At 33.8% G+C, this 15,863-nt stretch overlaps 1 protein-coding gene across 2 annotated transcripts in view; it reads left to right on the forward strand.

Moving 5' to 3' along the window:
- Positions 1 to 15,863, forward strand: part of LOC148602233 (uncharacterized) — a 62,324-nt gene that overhangs the window by 29,931 nt on the left and 16,530 nt on the right. The window contains exons 11-14 of one of the 2 annotated variants that reach the window (XM_088553482.1): positions 6,159 to 6,341; positions 6,652 to 6,688; positions 13,641 to 13,931; positions 14,539 to 14,583. In XM_088553482.1, coding sequence (XP_088409608.1) covers positions 6,159 to 6,341; positions 6,652 to 6,688; positions 13,641 to 13,931; positions 14,539 to 14,583 — 556 coding nt within the window. The remainder of the gene's footprint in view (positions 1 to 6,158; positions 6,342 to 6,651; positions 6,689 to 13,640; positions 13,932 to 14,538; positions 14,584 to 15,863) is intronic. The other variant, XM_088553483.1, reaches the window with a different exon arrangement.

Genomic DNA, 15,863 nt, shown 5'->3' on the forward strand with positions numbered 1-15,863 from the left:
TAGAAAAGTCATTTAGAAGCTTACATTTTTTACTTTTCACTTACTTGCATTCTGAATCAAACCATTCTTGTTGGTTTAGTACATTTGTAGTGTTATATTTTTTACTGCCACATAATAAACCAGCTATTTCGCACTTTGTAAATGACTAATTAGAAGATTTGTACCCTCAGTAACATCCCCCTCTATCATTATTTCGATGTAAGACAGAAGATTTACAGAATCTGATTGATTAAAAATATTCTTACATATCACACCACTTGTATCTTTTCTTTTTTTTTTCTAAAACCTCAGCATCATTTTTACAACATCTAAAGCTGAAAAAGTTAAACACATGAAATTGGCAAATGCTTTGATAAATCATTTGAGAGCACTTTAAAATCTGATACCCGTTCAAATAAATTATAGGTAGTATTTACATAGTCAATAACACTGGCTTCATTTGAACAAATGTATGTAAATTTACCATCTTAGTCATTATGTTTTCGACCATTGATTATACATAAATCATATGTGTAGCATAGCTGTACTAATGATCGACCAAAGTTATTTGAACTTTTATCTTTTTACGACAACAATTTACTACAGATGCATTTTCACCATCATCATTCATTATAAAACTGAGACTACTAATAAAGTCAGTTTTGTCCTGTTCAACAAAATCTACCAAATCAGCTCTCCTAGAATTAAAATCACCAACAAACAAACATTCACAGTCCTCAAACATTGATTTAATGTCAAATAGTGTATCTTCAAGTATATCAATACCATTGTTAGTATACTGAAAAACAGTATTTTCTGGATGGATATGTATAAAACCAAAAACAATAACCTTGTTTTTTAATTACACACTTGAGAAAAAATCATATCTTCATAATGTTTTAGTATTTGTACAACTTTCATTTTTTAACAATATGCCTTCTGACAAGTCCTAGTACACCACCAGAAGCTTTATTATAGTTAAGAGTTAACATGATTACAAAAAATTTCGAAACACTCAAAATCACAAAATATATTTACATGCATAAACTCATTTTTTGTTTTTAATGTTTCTTGAAAGCTCAAAATATCATGACTGCTGAGTATCTGTTCAATACCACTTCTGTCTCTGTATACCTTTGTGTTCAAACTTTCAACATTCCAAGATGCAATTCGAACATCAGTCGAGATATAACAATTATTAGAGTTTCCAGCATATTTATAATACCTCGGCCGAATCCCTGTTTTTACATAACTTCACGCAACTCTTTGCTGTTTTCATCATATGAATACAATTTACTGTCGATCAACAATTTATTTATCATATCTCATGGAGACTTTACTACCTCTTTCACGTGCTTCAAGAAAAAAAAATAAAAATTACTTAAGTTTTTCCTTGCTGTTATCACTTTTGGGGTAAAATCTTCACTGACACGGTAATGCCTTTTTTCAGAATAGTATTACAATCCCAGTGCTTAAAAATTTAACGATTATCGGTCAATTCTTTTCAGCTCCGCGTACCCGCTTATCATATTCTATTTGTATTCATTCAACAAAATTTGTATCTAATTTTAGAACATGACTCATAAATCTACAGATTTTCTTCTCACAATCTGATCATGTTTCTCTCTTTATAGATGAAGCTGAAGCACTTATTTCTTCTCCAAATTCGTTTTCAGTTTCAGTATCACTATCTTTTACACATGGTTTATCGTCAATGCCAACAAAAATCTTTTTTTTCCTCGAGGAAGCCTCTAGTTTTTCTACATGATCTTCCAAAGTTGTCACTCGATATTTAATTTCGTCGTTTTTTTTCTGTAGCATGTCTATTTTAAAGTCACTTTTATCGTGCAGTGTTTTGATATTGTCTTTCACATCAGACACGTCTGTTTTAACCTCGATCACATTAGATGATATAGCAGTCATTTCTTGGCGAATTCCATGTAATGTTTTACATAAAGAGTCAATCGAGTTATTCCCCTTATCCTACTGTAACGTTGTGTGTGACATCGATCGGGTACTGAGTCTTTCAGCTGTAGGGATGGGCCACGATTCAATTCAACATCTCCACTGAGCATTAAAATTATACTTATTAAAAGTGATAATCTCCAGCTGAATACAGAATTTCTACTATGTATTGTACTGGGTTTGGGGCCATACATCATGGCGGATTTGTCGAGTCCGAATTTGCCGGGTGGTTGGTGGAATGAACCGATTCTCGCTCTCCACTGGCATAAATCATCACCCATTTTGATATGAACACCTATCACACGATAAGTCCACATGTTACCAGAACTGGGTTCGTTTAAATACATATCTCACGATAAGTCAACATGATACCAACTTGGTACGTGTAAACACGTGTCTCGCGATAAGTCAACATATTATCAACTAGACACGTGATAAGTCAACATGTTAACCGGACATCATTTTGGCTCATTAGAAAGCTAAGGTGCTATTCAAATGTAATCAAATATGCAAAGAGTAATCAGGGGAACCAAGGTTTTAGCGGAAATCAAAAGAATGTAATCCAGGGACAAAGACCAAACATGGAAAACAGACATACACAACAAAAACATTAAGTAATTAAATAAAATACAATACAAAGTAACAAAAGCAAATGAGCAACTCAGATTCCAATAAAAACTTGGTGCACCGGTAGGGTGGGCGTCCTCTAGGCGTTTTCTAGATATACCCGCCGAGTTGCTCATAAAAAGTCAAGTCCGGGGTAGACGAAAGAGGAAAGGACAAAAGCGTGTTTAAAGTACAGTATTTAAAAAAAAAATATTGCCCATTACAAGTGAAATGAAAGGAAATATGAAATTCCGAAAAGTTCCCTTTGTATGAAAAGCTCATTGTTGTCAACGTTATTGACAAATAATCGCCTGAAATGAGCAGATATCTTGAGTACATCGATGATTACAACTATAGTACCCAACATGCCTTTTTACATCGTTATATGCTAAAAACAATTGGGTTCATGTTGAGGTATTATTTTGCGGGATAGGTGTGGAAATGTTTACCTCATTGGACTTCAAAAAGCTCGAATACATATAACTTGAGCTCATTTGAAAGCTAAGATACCGTATAAATTTACAGTATCATATAAAATCTTGTTTTTTTATGGGTATGGGTAATATTGTTAACTTTTTTTGACAATTTGTACATGAAAATTAGTTTTTCGTGATTTATGATGTGGAAATTGAATCATCTATCGTACGATACCGAATTTGATACTTTTTAGATGAGCAACAACTTGTAGAGTCGAGTTTATGCGACTTTTTATGAGAATAACCGAAAATCCCATTTTTTACAATTTTGGATAAATTCTGACTACATGAAAATCGCCACAAGTCTTCAAACGTAACCCACAAGTATCAATTGAAGTTGAGTTGAAAAAAAATGTCAATTAATGCGATTTTTCGGTAGGGTAGGGGTACATTAGGAGTACATATTCAAAACTCCCAAGTGTTACCGCGCCATTGTTTTAGTACCATTGTAAAGCTGTGACATCGGGCTACACGATGACACATATATGTATTTAGTTTCTTTACACGTAATGTCATACGAAGACGCAGATGCTCGTACAATTGAGTTACAAGATTCTTGTGTTTTTGGGTTTTTTTTGTGTGTGTAAATAGGGTACAAATATAGGCTTATATTGAAAAAAGAATCCGAGACAAATTGATATGGTAAAAGGAGATATAAAAATACCTGTAAATCATACTTTGATGTTGATGAGTGGGGGTGTTCGGTGGCCTTCTTATCCTATGGACTAGAACAAAATTCCAAAGTATATTAGATGCTGAAACAACTTCATAGAGTATTTATCTAACTCAATGACTCAATGATAGGCAGAGTTAGACAAATGTAACGTTTAAACTAAAAAAGGCTTTGTCGTGGTCAAAGAACTAGAGTCATTTTTAAAGGTACCCAACAAGTAAGCATTATATATAATAGTATTATTTTGTTATTGTGATATGTTTGGTTTTGCCTCTTTATTTGTCTGTTTGTTTGTTTCGTATTTTGTTTTGTTTTGTTTTGTTTTTGTTTTGTTAAGTTTTTTTGTCAAAGATATGTAAATATCTGAACTGTGTTGAATAAATCCCATTCTAATAATAATAATAATAATAATAATAAGTTTTAAGTTGTACTTCCAAGCAAGTCACATACAAGCCCCCTCGCGTTCCGCTAATGATCACATAATTCAAAAATTTAAATTCAGTGTACAATTTCAAGCCTATATACCAAGTTTCATAAAATTTGGATGAAATTTACACTGTTTTCCAGTGGGCAAATTATTTTAGATGGCAGCCATCTACAATAATCCAAAATATGATGCTTATTCACACTTAGATGATTTCATATACCCTTTTTGGTAAAGATATCTCAAGTAATTTTTCCTACATAAAGAAAAAGCATTTAAAAATCACAAAAATCAACCAATTGTTTCATTTTGTTCGTTACTATGGCAATACATGAAATATCAGTTCGCTTCTTTGGGATAATATTATAGAGATCATCAAACACTACCACAACACCAAATACACAACACCAATTTTCAAGTTGATAGCTACTTAGATTTAAAAGATATCACTATGTCCTATATTATGACCTACACCCCTTTTCGACCGAAGTACCCCTCCTTTCAATTTTTTTTTTGTGAAGTGATAATCTTTGGGTTAAAATTCCCAAAATGTTGAATTTAGCATACAATTTTAAGCCTAAATATCAAGTTTCATAAAATTCTAATGTCATTTACACAATTTTCTAAGGGGGCACTTTATGTTGGGTGGCGGCCATTTTTAAATGGTGGCTATCTAAAATAATCTGAAATTTGCATTCAATCACATTAAGATTGTTTTATATAGCCCTGACATTTGGTGAAGGTATCTCAAGACATTCTTCCGACATAAAAAATCTAAAAGATCACAAAAATTGTTCGTGTTTTCGTTACCATGGCAACACAAAATATACCGATTCACTTTTTTTCCATAATATTGTAATTCTGGTCAAACTCTACTACCACACCAATTTCCAAGTTCCTGGCCACCTGGGTTTCTGAGACATCGCAATGTCCTAAATTATGACCTATCCTCCTTTTCTGCCAAAGCCCCCGCCCTTTCAAATTTTTTTTTGTGGCGTGCACATCTGTGGGGCAAGGCCAAACTTCTGAGAAAGTTTCGTTTCTTTCTCTATAGTAGTTTCCGAGAAAACGTGCGGACAACTTCATCAGTAAAAAACGTACAAAAACAGTAAGTCCCGACACTTCGTGTTCGGGGACTTAATTAATAATACATCAAATTCTTAAAATCAAGATTTATTAGCTCAACTGCACCAAGGCCATATGAGCTATTGTCACCACTTGGCGTCTGTCGTCGTCGTCGTCGTTCGTTAACAATTTTTCGAAAAATCCTCCCTGAAACTACTGAGCAGAATTATATGAAACTTTGCAAATATGTTCTTCAGGGTATCTTGCACAAAAGTTGTGTTTAGATTTTTTATCCGTCCAAAAACATGGCGTTAATAAAAATAGACCAAAAAATAAGGGTCAGACAAGCGTTACCTTTAGCCAAATTCTGACGTGGCAAAGGTGTTTAACATGATGAGATCTATCTGTGGTCAAATTTTCATTTTAATCTGTTAAAACATGTTGGAGTTATTGCCCTTCTTCGACATTTTTTTGCTATTTTTAATGTTTTTTTTTCGAAAATCTTCTCCTCTGACATTACTTGACCATTGGAAAAAAACCTGGTATGAATGTTCCTTGGGGTATCTTGCACAAAACTTATGTTTAGATTTTTGGTCCGACAAATACATAGCTGCCGTTTCTAAAAATAGAACATAGGTATCAGACAGTAGTATTTTGCACATTATATCTCCACACCGTTTGGTTTAGCCAATTTTTTTCATTTGCTGAAATTATCCTTATTATAAGAACTACAAAATTCTCCAGCTGTTGCCCTTGGAAGATGAAAAGTGATTTTTTTCCACAATTTTCAGCCAATTTAAAACTATGATATATAGAAAGAAACTTTCACCTGCTGAAATGATCCTTATGATAAGTCCTATCAAAGTCTTTGTGAGTCAAAATTGATGGACAACTCCTTGTTAATTTTTTTACCCTTGAAAAACAAACTTTAATCAGGTGATAGATTCCTAGTAGCCTTTGTTCTGTTTAGGGAAGACACTGTCCAGGATCAGATTGTTACTGTTTAGGTCAACTCTGCTATGAAGAAAAAACGGTTCTGGAGATGAACAACTGTTGGTTGAGGGTTCCTATTGACAGAGTGCAAAACGAGGCTCACGACCTTGAGATTACAGTTTATAACTCAGCAATGTTGTCAATATCAAAGACCATCGAGGTATCTGCTTTTTTTTCCTATGATCAAACGATACATTTGATATACATCATAAAATGATAAGTGAGATAATAATTAACTTTGATGAATCACATCGTTAATAGAATGTCATTCATTAGAAAAAGATCCCATATTTTTTATGCAAGTTAGATTAAGACCTTTTATTGATGAAATGGGCGACTATATTTATACTGAAAGCCTTTTGGTATAATATACATAAGGTCTATGCTATTATAGAATGTCATGGTAAATTAAGTTATCCCCTTAAATGCTATGTATATAATTATTTTTATATATCTGCCTTTGATTTCAGATTGGAACAGTTGACTCATTCAATGGAATCAGAGAATGTGAGTACGATTTCAGAAAAGTTTTTGATAACCTTTGGTTATGGACCGTGCAATATTTATCATCGGGGTTGGACTGGTAATAGATAAATGTAAATTAATACATGACCCATGACCATAGTTTAAAGTAGTATTATCCTTTAAAAAAGATATCAGGTGCGGAATAATTTTGTTCTTTTTACTTACAATTTTCATTCAGAAAATAACACATGACACGCAATTTCAATTTTCGATACAGTTTTGTAAACGCCACTGAGTTATCAGTATTTGGCCATTCAAGAAACAGAATTGCGATCAGGTGACTTGCGTTTCCATAGAAGAGCGTCTTTAAGGTCAAATGGTATTAAAAAGAGAAACCACAACTATGACTCAAGAACACTTTTGTAGGCCTTATCATAAGGATCATTTCAGCAATCGAAAGGTTTTTTTTTCTATATTTCATAGTTTTCAAGATATTGGCTGAAAACTGTAAAAGAACGTCATTTTTCACCTTTCAAGGGCACCGACTGTAACAGGAAGTTGTCTGATAACTTTGATCCAATGCAGGCTTTTGTAGGCCTTATTCAGCATGCAACTGAGAGAACTGAACTAAAACTAAAAGTAGAAAAATTATGACTGACCTCTTTGTTCTATTTTTAATAACATGTCTTTCCACTGATCAGATCTATGCCGCATATCCTAAGGAATATTCATACTAATTCTGATTCTTATTGGTCTGGTAGTCTCAGAGGATAAGATTTTTTAAATAAATTAAATTAAAAATAGGGATAAAATGGTGAAAAAGGACAATAAGTCCAAATTGGCGTCATAGATTACAATGAAAATTTGACCAGTGAGATAGATCTCATCATGCTAAACCCTTTTATTTATACTCTGGGTCACCCGCCCACTTTTGACAACCCTTTTATTTAGACAGAATTTGACTAAACCTAACGATTTTGGGAACATTTGCGAAAATATTTTTAATATAAAGAAAAAAGAATGAAAATTATCCACAGTCAATATTTGGTAAACTTATATGATACACGTACAGCCAATTCATCCGAAAACTTTTATTGTAAGAGGAATCAACGGAACAAAGATTCGAATGTAGTAAACGAGCAGAATAGACTCCACTAAAAGGCAAATATTGACCAGGTGTACCGGTAGGGTAAGCGTCCTCTGCTTTTCTAAAAACATCCGCCGTTGCTCATAAAATGTTACGTTCTGGGAAAAAGAGGAAAGAGTACTATATAGTAGTTGATGTACTACTAAATTGGCAAGAAGAAAAACAATTGAAAAAAAAAAGACTGGTTGTAGAAATACATGTAAGGGTTGTTTAACGGTTATACTCGTGGAGAAAATTACGGATGGCTTCAGATAACCACTCTTATGTTTTGTTGTCAAGGAATTTGAAGCAAACGATTATGATATCCGTCCGTCTGTTCGTTCACCCGTCAGTCCGTCAGTGACTACTAATGAGCCAAGTTAGAACAAATGACATCAAGTGCTGCCATATGCCAGGAACTGACAAGGCAATTAAACTGTTGAATAGTTTATTTAGCACAGAATGATGTAATATGCGAATGCGTATGCCTATGGTGAAAAGCTACAAAGAGAAATGAAGCTTCCTTATAACATAGGTTTAAGCACATAAAAATTAACAACAATGCGTCAAATATCCAAAAATGCATGTACAATAAACCTAATCTACCAAGTATCAGTTATGAATACTATCTGTAAACATAATCAAAACATACATCTCAAATACCTAAATTACCCACAAAATTATCAAAGCATTCATCATATATTAAGAAAAACATATATTCCTAACTAGAAATCGCAATTAACACTTTTGACGACTCCCACGTACACACATGGCGCGCACCCATGTATACAACCGTAACTATAAAAAATCGATTAACATACGCACCTACAGTGATTTCACAGGTGAATGGGTGAAAACAATAATACGCCGAGCCACTGCCTGAATTTCACACAAAATATCAGAAAGTTGAAACAACTTGCCATTGTCCTTGTATGTTAGCCTCGGAAAAGCAGGAAGTTTACGCCTTAGTGCGCTTTCTACTTTATCGGGACAACCATATCGTGTGTTCAAACCCTCCCCAGCACGATCGAGTGCAACCTTCGGGTTGCCTGCATTAGACACTTTGAAACTCTTCACCTGTTTGTGTAATTCTGGTCCTGTACACTGAAGTATTAAGTCTATTTCTTCCGACAGTGTAGCACCGATTTCCTTGATTACACTCACAAAAGTGTCCTTCCACGAAACATAGTTCTCCGGTTTATCGTCATATTTATACAATCTTGTTGTCAGTATGTCCTTTTTCACCAGAAATTTCACTAAATCGTCAGCAACTGACACAGCTAGTCTAGAAGTTGTGTCGACGGGATTGTTGGATATATTTGGAGGACCAGGAACAAATAGAGAAATATTTACATTTTCTGCACACGGTTGCTGCTGAGAAACGTTCACATCATCATCGTATTGCGTATTTTTTTGTTACCGTTGAGGAATAAAGTCATTATTGTCCTGCACTCGTTGACTAAGACGAATATTCTGATCACTCAGGTAATTGTCCACATGTTGTTTCCTAAAAGTACATTCAGCACTACTCGCGTTATCATCTTCATCTAGAGCGTCTTCCAATACTTGAAGTTCGGCAGTAACTACAGCTGCGTCCCTTCTAGCCAACAAACCTTTCTCCTTCACGTCAATTTGAGCTGAATGATACATGATGCTTCGTACTGAGCTCTTTGATTCAATAACTCAGATTCTTCTTGTAGAAATTCAAGTTTCTTTCTCGCAGCCTCAGCTTTAGCTTTCTACTTTAAGAGCAAGTCACTACAGGTACTTGAGGCACTTGATAATCTACTCGAGCCTTTATCGGACTTTCTAGTTTTTACAGTTAGTGCTTTAGTTTGCACTTCCTTCGGTTTTGCTGTGAATGATCTCAAAAGTTCTTCTACTTTCCGCACTAAAGAGTCTCTAATCACCTTGAGAGCAGATAACTTGCGATCTGCTTCGTCAGTCCTAGAAGCTGTCAAGAATCGAATAAATTCATCTGACTTTTCAACACAATGTTGCAGTGTTCCATGAAGTGAATCTAATGTTGACATTAAATGGTTTTTATGACATTCTCCAGAATTCATCGTGGTATTAGAAGGATTAATAAGCCGAAAATGAGGTGCTCTGACTGAGCGTCGCAGTAAACAAACGGTAACCACCGGAATGAAAACCGGACCGATTGCCGGAAAATATGAAACATCAAGGTTACAGACCACCAATTCAACCAATGAGCATTTGGAACGTACGCAAAAATAGTCCTACGCAGAAATTACCCCTGTTCCTCATAGTGCTGTGAAAAAAGTTCTCATCTTATTTTAAAAATTTAAACAGTTTCTGAAAGGAAAAACATTTCTGTACATTTTATAGGTGCATTTTGCTTCTTGTGATGTGAAGCCTAATCTCCATAATGATTTTTAAATATACCCCTATCTTGTGAAAACACTGGGATTTCCCATGCTATTTATAGACCCTTCACTTCCGGTGACCAGTACTGCACTGCAAGTCTGCTAACCCCACATGCCATTCTGAGGATTGTGAGCTGACATATGTAGAATCATGCTGATATATAGTCATCTGCAGGTTAAAGTTAAGGTAAAGTCCAGAGAAGCCATTGAATATTGTGAAATTAGCATAGAAGCCTATGGGAAGTGGAATTAGTGGTTTTTAGCCTTAAGCTGAAGCCATGGCAAAATGAAAAGTTTCTTGAAATAGCTTTAAACTACTTGAAGATCTTGTTAACTTTGCCATGAGAGGAATACACTACAAAAATCCTTCAAAATATGCATTTTTTTAAGTTATAGGTCCAAATTATGGAAAATTGGTCTTTTTGGCTGATTTTTATGTCCTATCTTGTAAAAAGTGTAGAAAATTTAGTAAAAATATCAAATATTAAACTTTGAGGGCTATATTTACCTAAATATGGTAGTAATAAGCACTTGAAATCAAGTTTTGTGTAGATTTGAGCAAAAATTAGGTTAGAAATGAGGAAAAACTCACTTTCATTACTGCGGTTAAGGCCATATAAGCATTCCCCTATGGCAACATGGAAAATCCATTATTGAGCACTTTTTTTGCTTTAGGTGCCCTTTACTGGTCATGTTTTAATGTGAAAACACTGTATTTACAAATTTAAAGCCAAATATATCACCTTTTGTGAAAATTTAAAGATTTAGGATGTTTGACATGTGATCAAGAAAAAGGGGGAGGCATGTCAGAAATAAATTTTTAAAAATAGACCAATTTCTCAGAAAATGATTACTTTTAAAACTATTTCTTCATTAATATTGTTAAAAAACAAGTTGTGATTGATATTTTTTATTTGAAAAGTCAGAAAAAGTTCTTTGCAAATATTTAATGCATTTCAGTATGGTAGAATATTTTCACTTTTTTGCTCGCACAACTTGGTTACCCTATATTTAAAAATCAAATATTTAAAAAAGTGCTTGTCACATTTCACTGAAACTTTGCAAATGCATTCAGTATGTGTGTAGGAAGATACCTGTATAGTTATTTATTTTTTCTAAGACAAAAAGTGACTCTTTAGGTTACAGACCACCAATTCAACCAATGAGCATTTGGAACGTACGCAAAAATAGTCCTACGCAGAAATTACCCCTGTTCCTCATAGTGCTGTGAAAAAAGTTCTCATCTTATTTTAAAAATTTAAACAGTTTCTGAAAGGAAAAACATTTCTGTACATTTTATAGGTGCATTTTGCTTCTTGTGATGTGAAGCCTAATCTCCATAATGATTTTTAAATATACCCCTATCTTGTGAAAACACTGGGATTTCCCATGCTATTTATAGACCCTTCACTTCCGGTGACCAGTACTGCACTGCAAGTCTGCTAACCCCACATGCCATTCTGAGGATTGTGAGCTGACATATGTAGAATCATGCTGATATATAGTCATCTGCAGGTTAAAGTTAAGGTAAAGTCCAGAGAAGCCATTGAATATTGTGAAATTAGCATAGAAGCCTATGGGAAGTGGAATTAGTGGTTTTTAGCCTTAAGCTGAAGCCATGGCAAAATGAAAAGTTTCTTGAAATAGCTTTAAACTACTTGAAGATCTTGTTAACTTTGCCATGAGAGGAATACACTACAAAAATCCTTCAAAATATGCATTTTTTTAAGTTATAGGTCCAAATTATGGAAAATTGGTCTTTTTGGCTGATTTTTATGTCCTATCTTGTAAAAAGTGTAGAAAATTTAGTAAAAATATCAAATATTAAACTTTGAGGGCTATATTTACCTAAATATGGTAGTAATAAGCACTTGAAATCAAGTTTTGTGTAGATTTGAGCAAAAATTAGGTTAGAAATGAGGAAAAACTCACTTTCATTACTGCGGTTAAGGCCATATAAGCATTCCCCTATGGCAACATGGAAAATCCATTATTGAGCACTTTTTTTGCTTTAGGTGCCCTTTACTGGTCATGTTTTAATGTGAAAACACTGTATTTACAAATTTAAAGCCAAATATATCACCTTTTGTGAAAATTTAAAGATTTAGGATGTTTGACATGTGATCAAGAAAAAGGGGGAGGCATGTCAGAAATAAATTTTTAAAAATAGACCAATTTCTCAGAAAATGATTACTTTTAAAACTATTTCTTCATTAATATTGTTAAAAAACAAGTTGTGATTGATATTTTTTATTTGAAAAGTCAGAAAAAGTTCTTTGCAAATATTTAATGCATTTCAGTATGGTAGAATATTTTCACTTTTTTGCTCGCACAACTTGGTTACCCTATATTTAAAAATCAAATATTTAAAAAAGTGCTTGTCACATTTCACTGAAACTTTGCAAATGCATTCAGTATGTGTGTAGGAAGATACCTGTATAGTTATTTATTTTTTCTAAGACAAAAAGTGACTCTTTAGGTTACAGACCACCAATTCAACCAATGAGCATTTGGAACGTACGCAAAAATAGTCCTACGCAGAAATTACCCCTGTTCCTCATAGTGCTGTGAAAAAAGTTCTCATCTTATTTTAAAAATTTAAACAGTTTCTGAAAGGAAAAACATTTCTGTACATTTTATAGGTGCATTTTGCTTCTTGTGATGTGAAGCCTAATCTCCATAATGATTTTTAAATATACCCCTATCTTGTGAAAACACTGGGATTTCCCATGCTATTTATAGACCCTTCACTTCCGGTGACCAGTACTGCACTGCAAGTCTGCTAACCCCACATGCCATTCTGAGGATTGTGAGCTGACATATGTAGAATCATGCTGATATATAGTCATCTGCAGGTTAAAGTTAAGGTAAAGTCCAGAGAAGCCATTGAATATTGTGAAATTAGCATAGAAGCCTATGGGAAGTGGAATTAGTGGTTTTTAGCCTCAATAACCAAATATATAGGTGCCGTGACACCGTCCGTACGGTCATGTGGGTGCGGCTCCTCAGTTCCTCCATATTTGGTGAGATGACATTTTTTTCCCTGCTTTTTCATTCAACAAAATGTTGTAGGAGTTACCGTACTTATGTAGCATTCCTTTATCAATGTAAAAGGCAAAGCACATTGCTTGCCTCCACATATGGCAGAATGTATTGCTAGGAAATTTCAATATGAACACTATTCTGCTATTTTGATATCAGCAAATACCAATGTATCTTTTGTAATCAAATCTTTTCTTTTTTCGTCCTAATTTTACTCTTATCATATCTTGTGATTTGTTATAATGTAGTATTCCGTGATTTCTGAGGTATTTCAACTTTTAGCCCTTCTTATTAGTATGTACATGTATCATATTTCGTAGGTTTTTTTTCTCAGATTCGGTACAGGTGGGGTTCAAATGGCGATGTGTTGCTTTCTCATTTTCTACTTTTTTTCTTTTTTTTTCAAATTATGTTCTTGTCTTACTATTTTTTTTCGTAGATTACAGTCCATCTAACATCACCGTACATGAAACTACGGACACATCACTAAGTATCAGTTGGATCCAGGCACCTACTTGTTATGAACGTGCTGGAATTTTGATTCGACTCTTTCGACCCGACAACACATCACAGGACTTTAAGGTTCACAAGGACGCCACATCATTTGACCTGACAGGACTGTCGGCGACGACACATTACTGGTTTGAACTATACACGAAATATGGCAACGATTCCTTCTCAGAAATAAGCCGATCACCTGCAACTTTAGAATTTACTACGACTGAAAAACGTAAGTTTAATTTTCTTCTTCCTGACTTCATATTACAATTAAATAAATTACAAATACTTGTTGAAGAGGAAAAAAGCAAATTGTAATAGGACTTGCTACGAATACTTCGTGTACACAACCGCATAATTACAAAGTGTATCATTGGCTATAATAACCAAATTATAAGTAAAACACTTGCATAAGAAAGAAATGTGTATTGAAGTCGCCATGTAATGTCCTGTGCAGAACTTCTCTAATTCTAAGCTGGCGATTAAAAATGCACGTTGAATTTTTAATCGCAAGGTGGTGATAAAATTTCTTTGAAAGATTTCTTGCCTTTTTACATTTTCCAAGTTTTCTACATATTTCATTGGGAAAATATTTAAGATGCCTAAATCTGTATTTACAGCCTCTGCTATGGAAAGTTATAAATCCCATCTTTATGTGAAATAGAACAGTTTTTCTTAACTAATGTAACGGAATGATACATTTTGACTTCTCTGATGGAATATTTTGCATTATTACGAACTAACTTAAAGACGTTATATGGTATCCATGCGAAACGTTCTACTTCATCCATTGTGTACGTATAGTATAATTATAGTTATTAGCAAATATTACGAAAGAATGTCTGACGGATTGTCTACAACTACGGTCGGTGGAATATCTGGTGGTAAGTAGAACGTATAACCAGTTGGTGTAAGTAAATAGACAATAACAGTGCACTGACTTGACACTGCAACAATGATTTAAAAGAAAACTGATGTTATACGCATGAAAAACGTTGAATCGGTGGACATCCTGGCAACTTCAACAAAATGTAAGGTTGTGACATCACATCGGAGAGTGGCTGTATATTATGAAAAAGGATATCCGCCATAAATATGTTCATGCGTTTCTTTTAACTTTGTTACTTGCTCGCGTGTTCTCTGTATTTTCTGTCTTTGTTAATTGAAGATTGTTCAAATGTTAATCCATGAAATGCATTTTTTAGCACTGTAGCTTACAGTTTGTACGTATCTTTCTTTGCTTAATGACGTTTCTTTTTATGTAACATCTTTCTTTTACATTTCTACAATTATTAATTTGTAAAAGACTTCTTCTAACCCTGAAAGTTGTAGATTTCCAATATCTTACTTTATCGGATTCTTTGAGCGTTTAATTTGTGCATCATTTTGATAAATAGATATTTGAAATTAATTTAGAGATAAATCCAAAATCTTTTAGGGATAAAAAAAATCTTCATTTATTGTCATAATTAGACCTATAGCATAATATGCATTCCTTTAATCAAAGTGACATCATGTTATGAAAGATTAACCGAATATAAACAGTGTCTGTTAATTGTGTCTGGTGTAATTGTTTGATGTATATTTAAGTAGGGCTGTCTTTAGTGCTATACCGTGTTTTTTTCAGGTTCAGGATCAATAATATAAAGTCTAGAATATTTAATTTATGGAAAAGAATATTCCAATTTCGTTCCTTGTAACATAGGTGTCAGACAAGGAGAAAACTTGTCACCTATATTCTTTTCAATACATGTCAATTATTTAGAGGACCTTTTCAAGAATCAAAGTATTCATGGGCTGAATCTTTTAACTGAAGAAATTGAAACTGAACTCTCGTATTTTTAAAATCTTTTCACTATATTAAATGCTGACGACACGGTATTACTATCAGAATCAGAATCCGATCTACAAAAACAACTTGATGCACTTTATGACTATTGCACATTGTGGAAACTTAGTTAATGTTAGCAAAAGTAAATGCAGATTACTCAACTTATTCCTGGAATGCCAGTTAGATTTTTTTTGACCGAGTTATACGACCTATTCTCTTATACGGTTGGGAAGTATGGGGCATTGAAAATAATACTGTTATAGAAAGGGTGCATCAAAAATTTTGTAAGACCCTAATGCATGTCAAAAAGTCAACGCCATATTTTACGGTTTA

Source organism: Perna viridis, chromosome 11, assembly GCF_037379345.1.
Source record: "Perna viridis isolate PV_CMFRI_1.1 ecotype Kerala chromosome 11, ASM3737934v1, whole genome shotgun sequence".
Taxonomy (NCBI): Eukaryota; Metazoa; Mollusca; class Bivalvia; order Mytilida; family Mytilidae; genus Perna; species Perna viridis.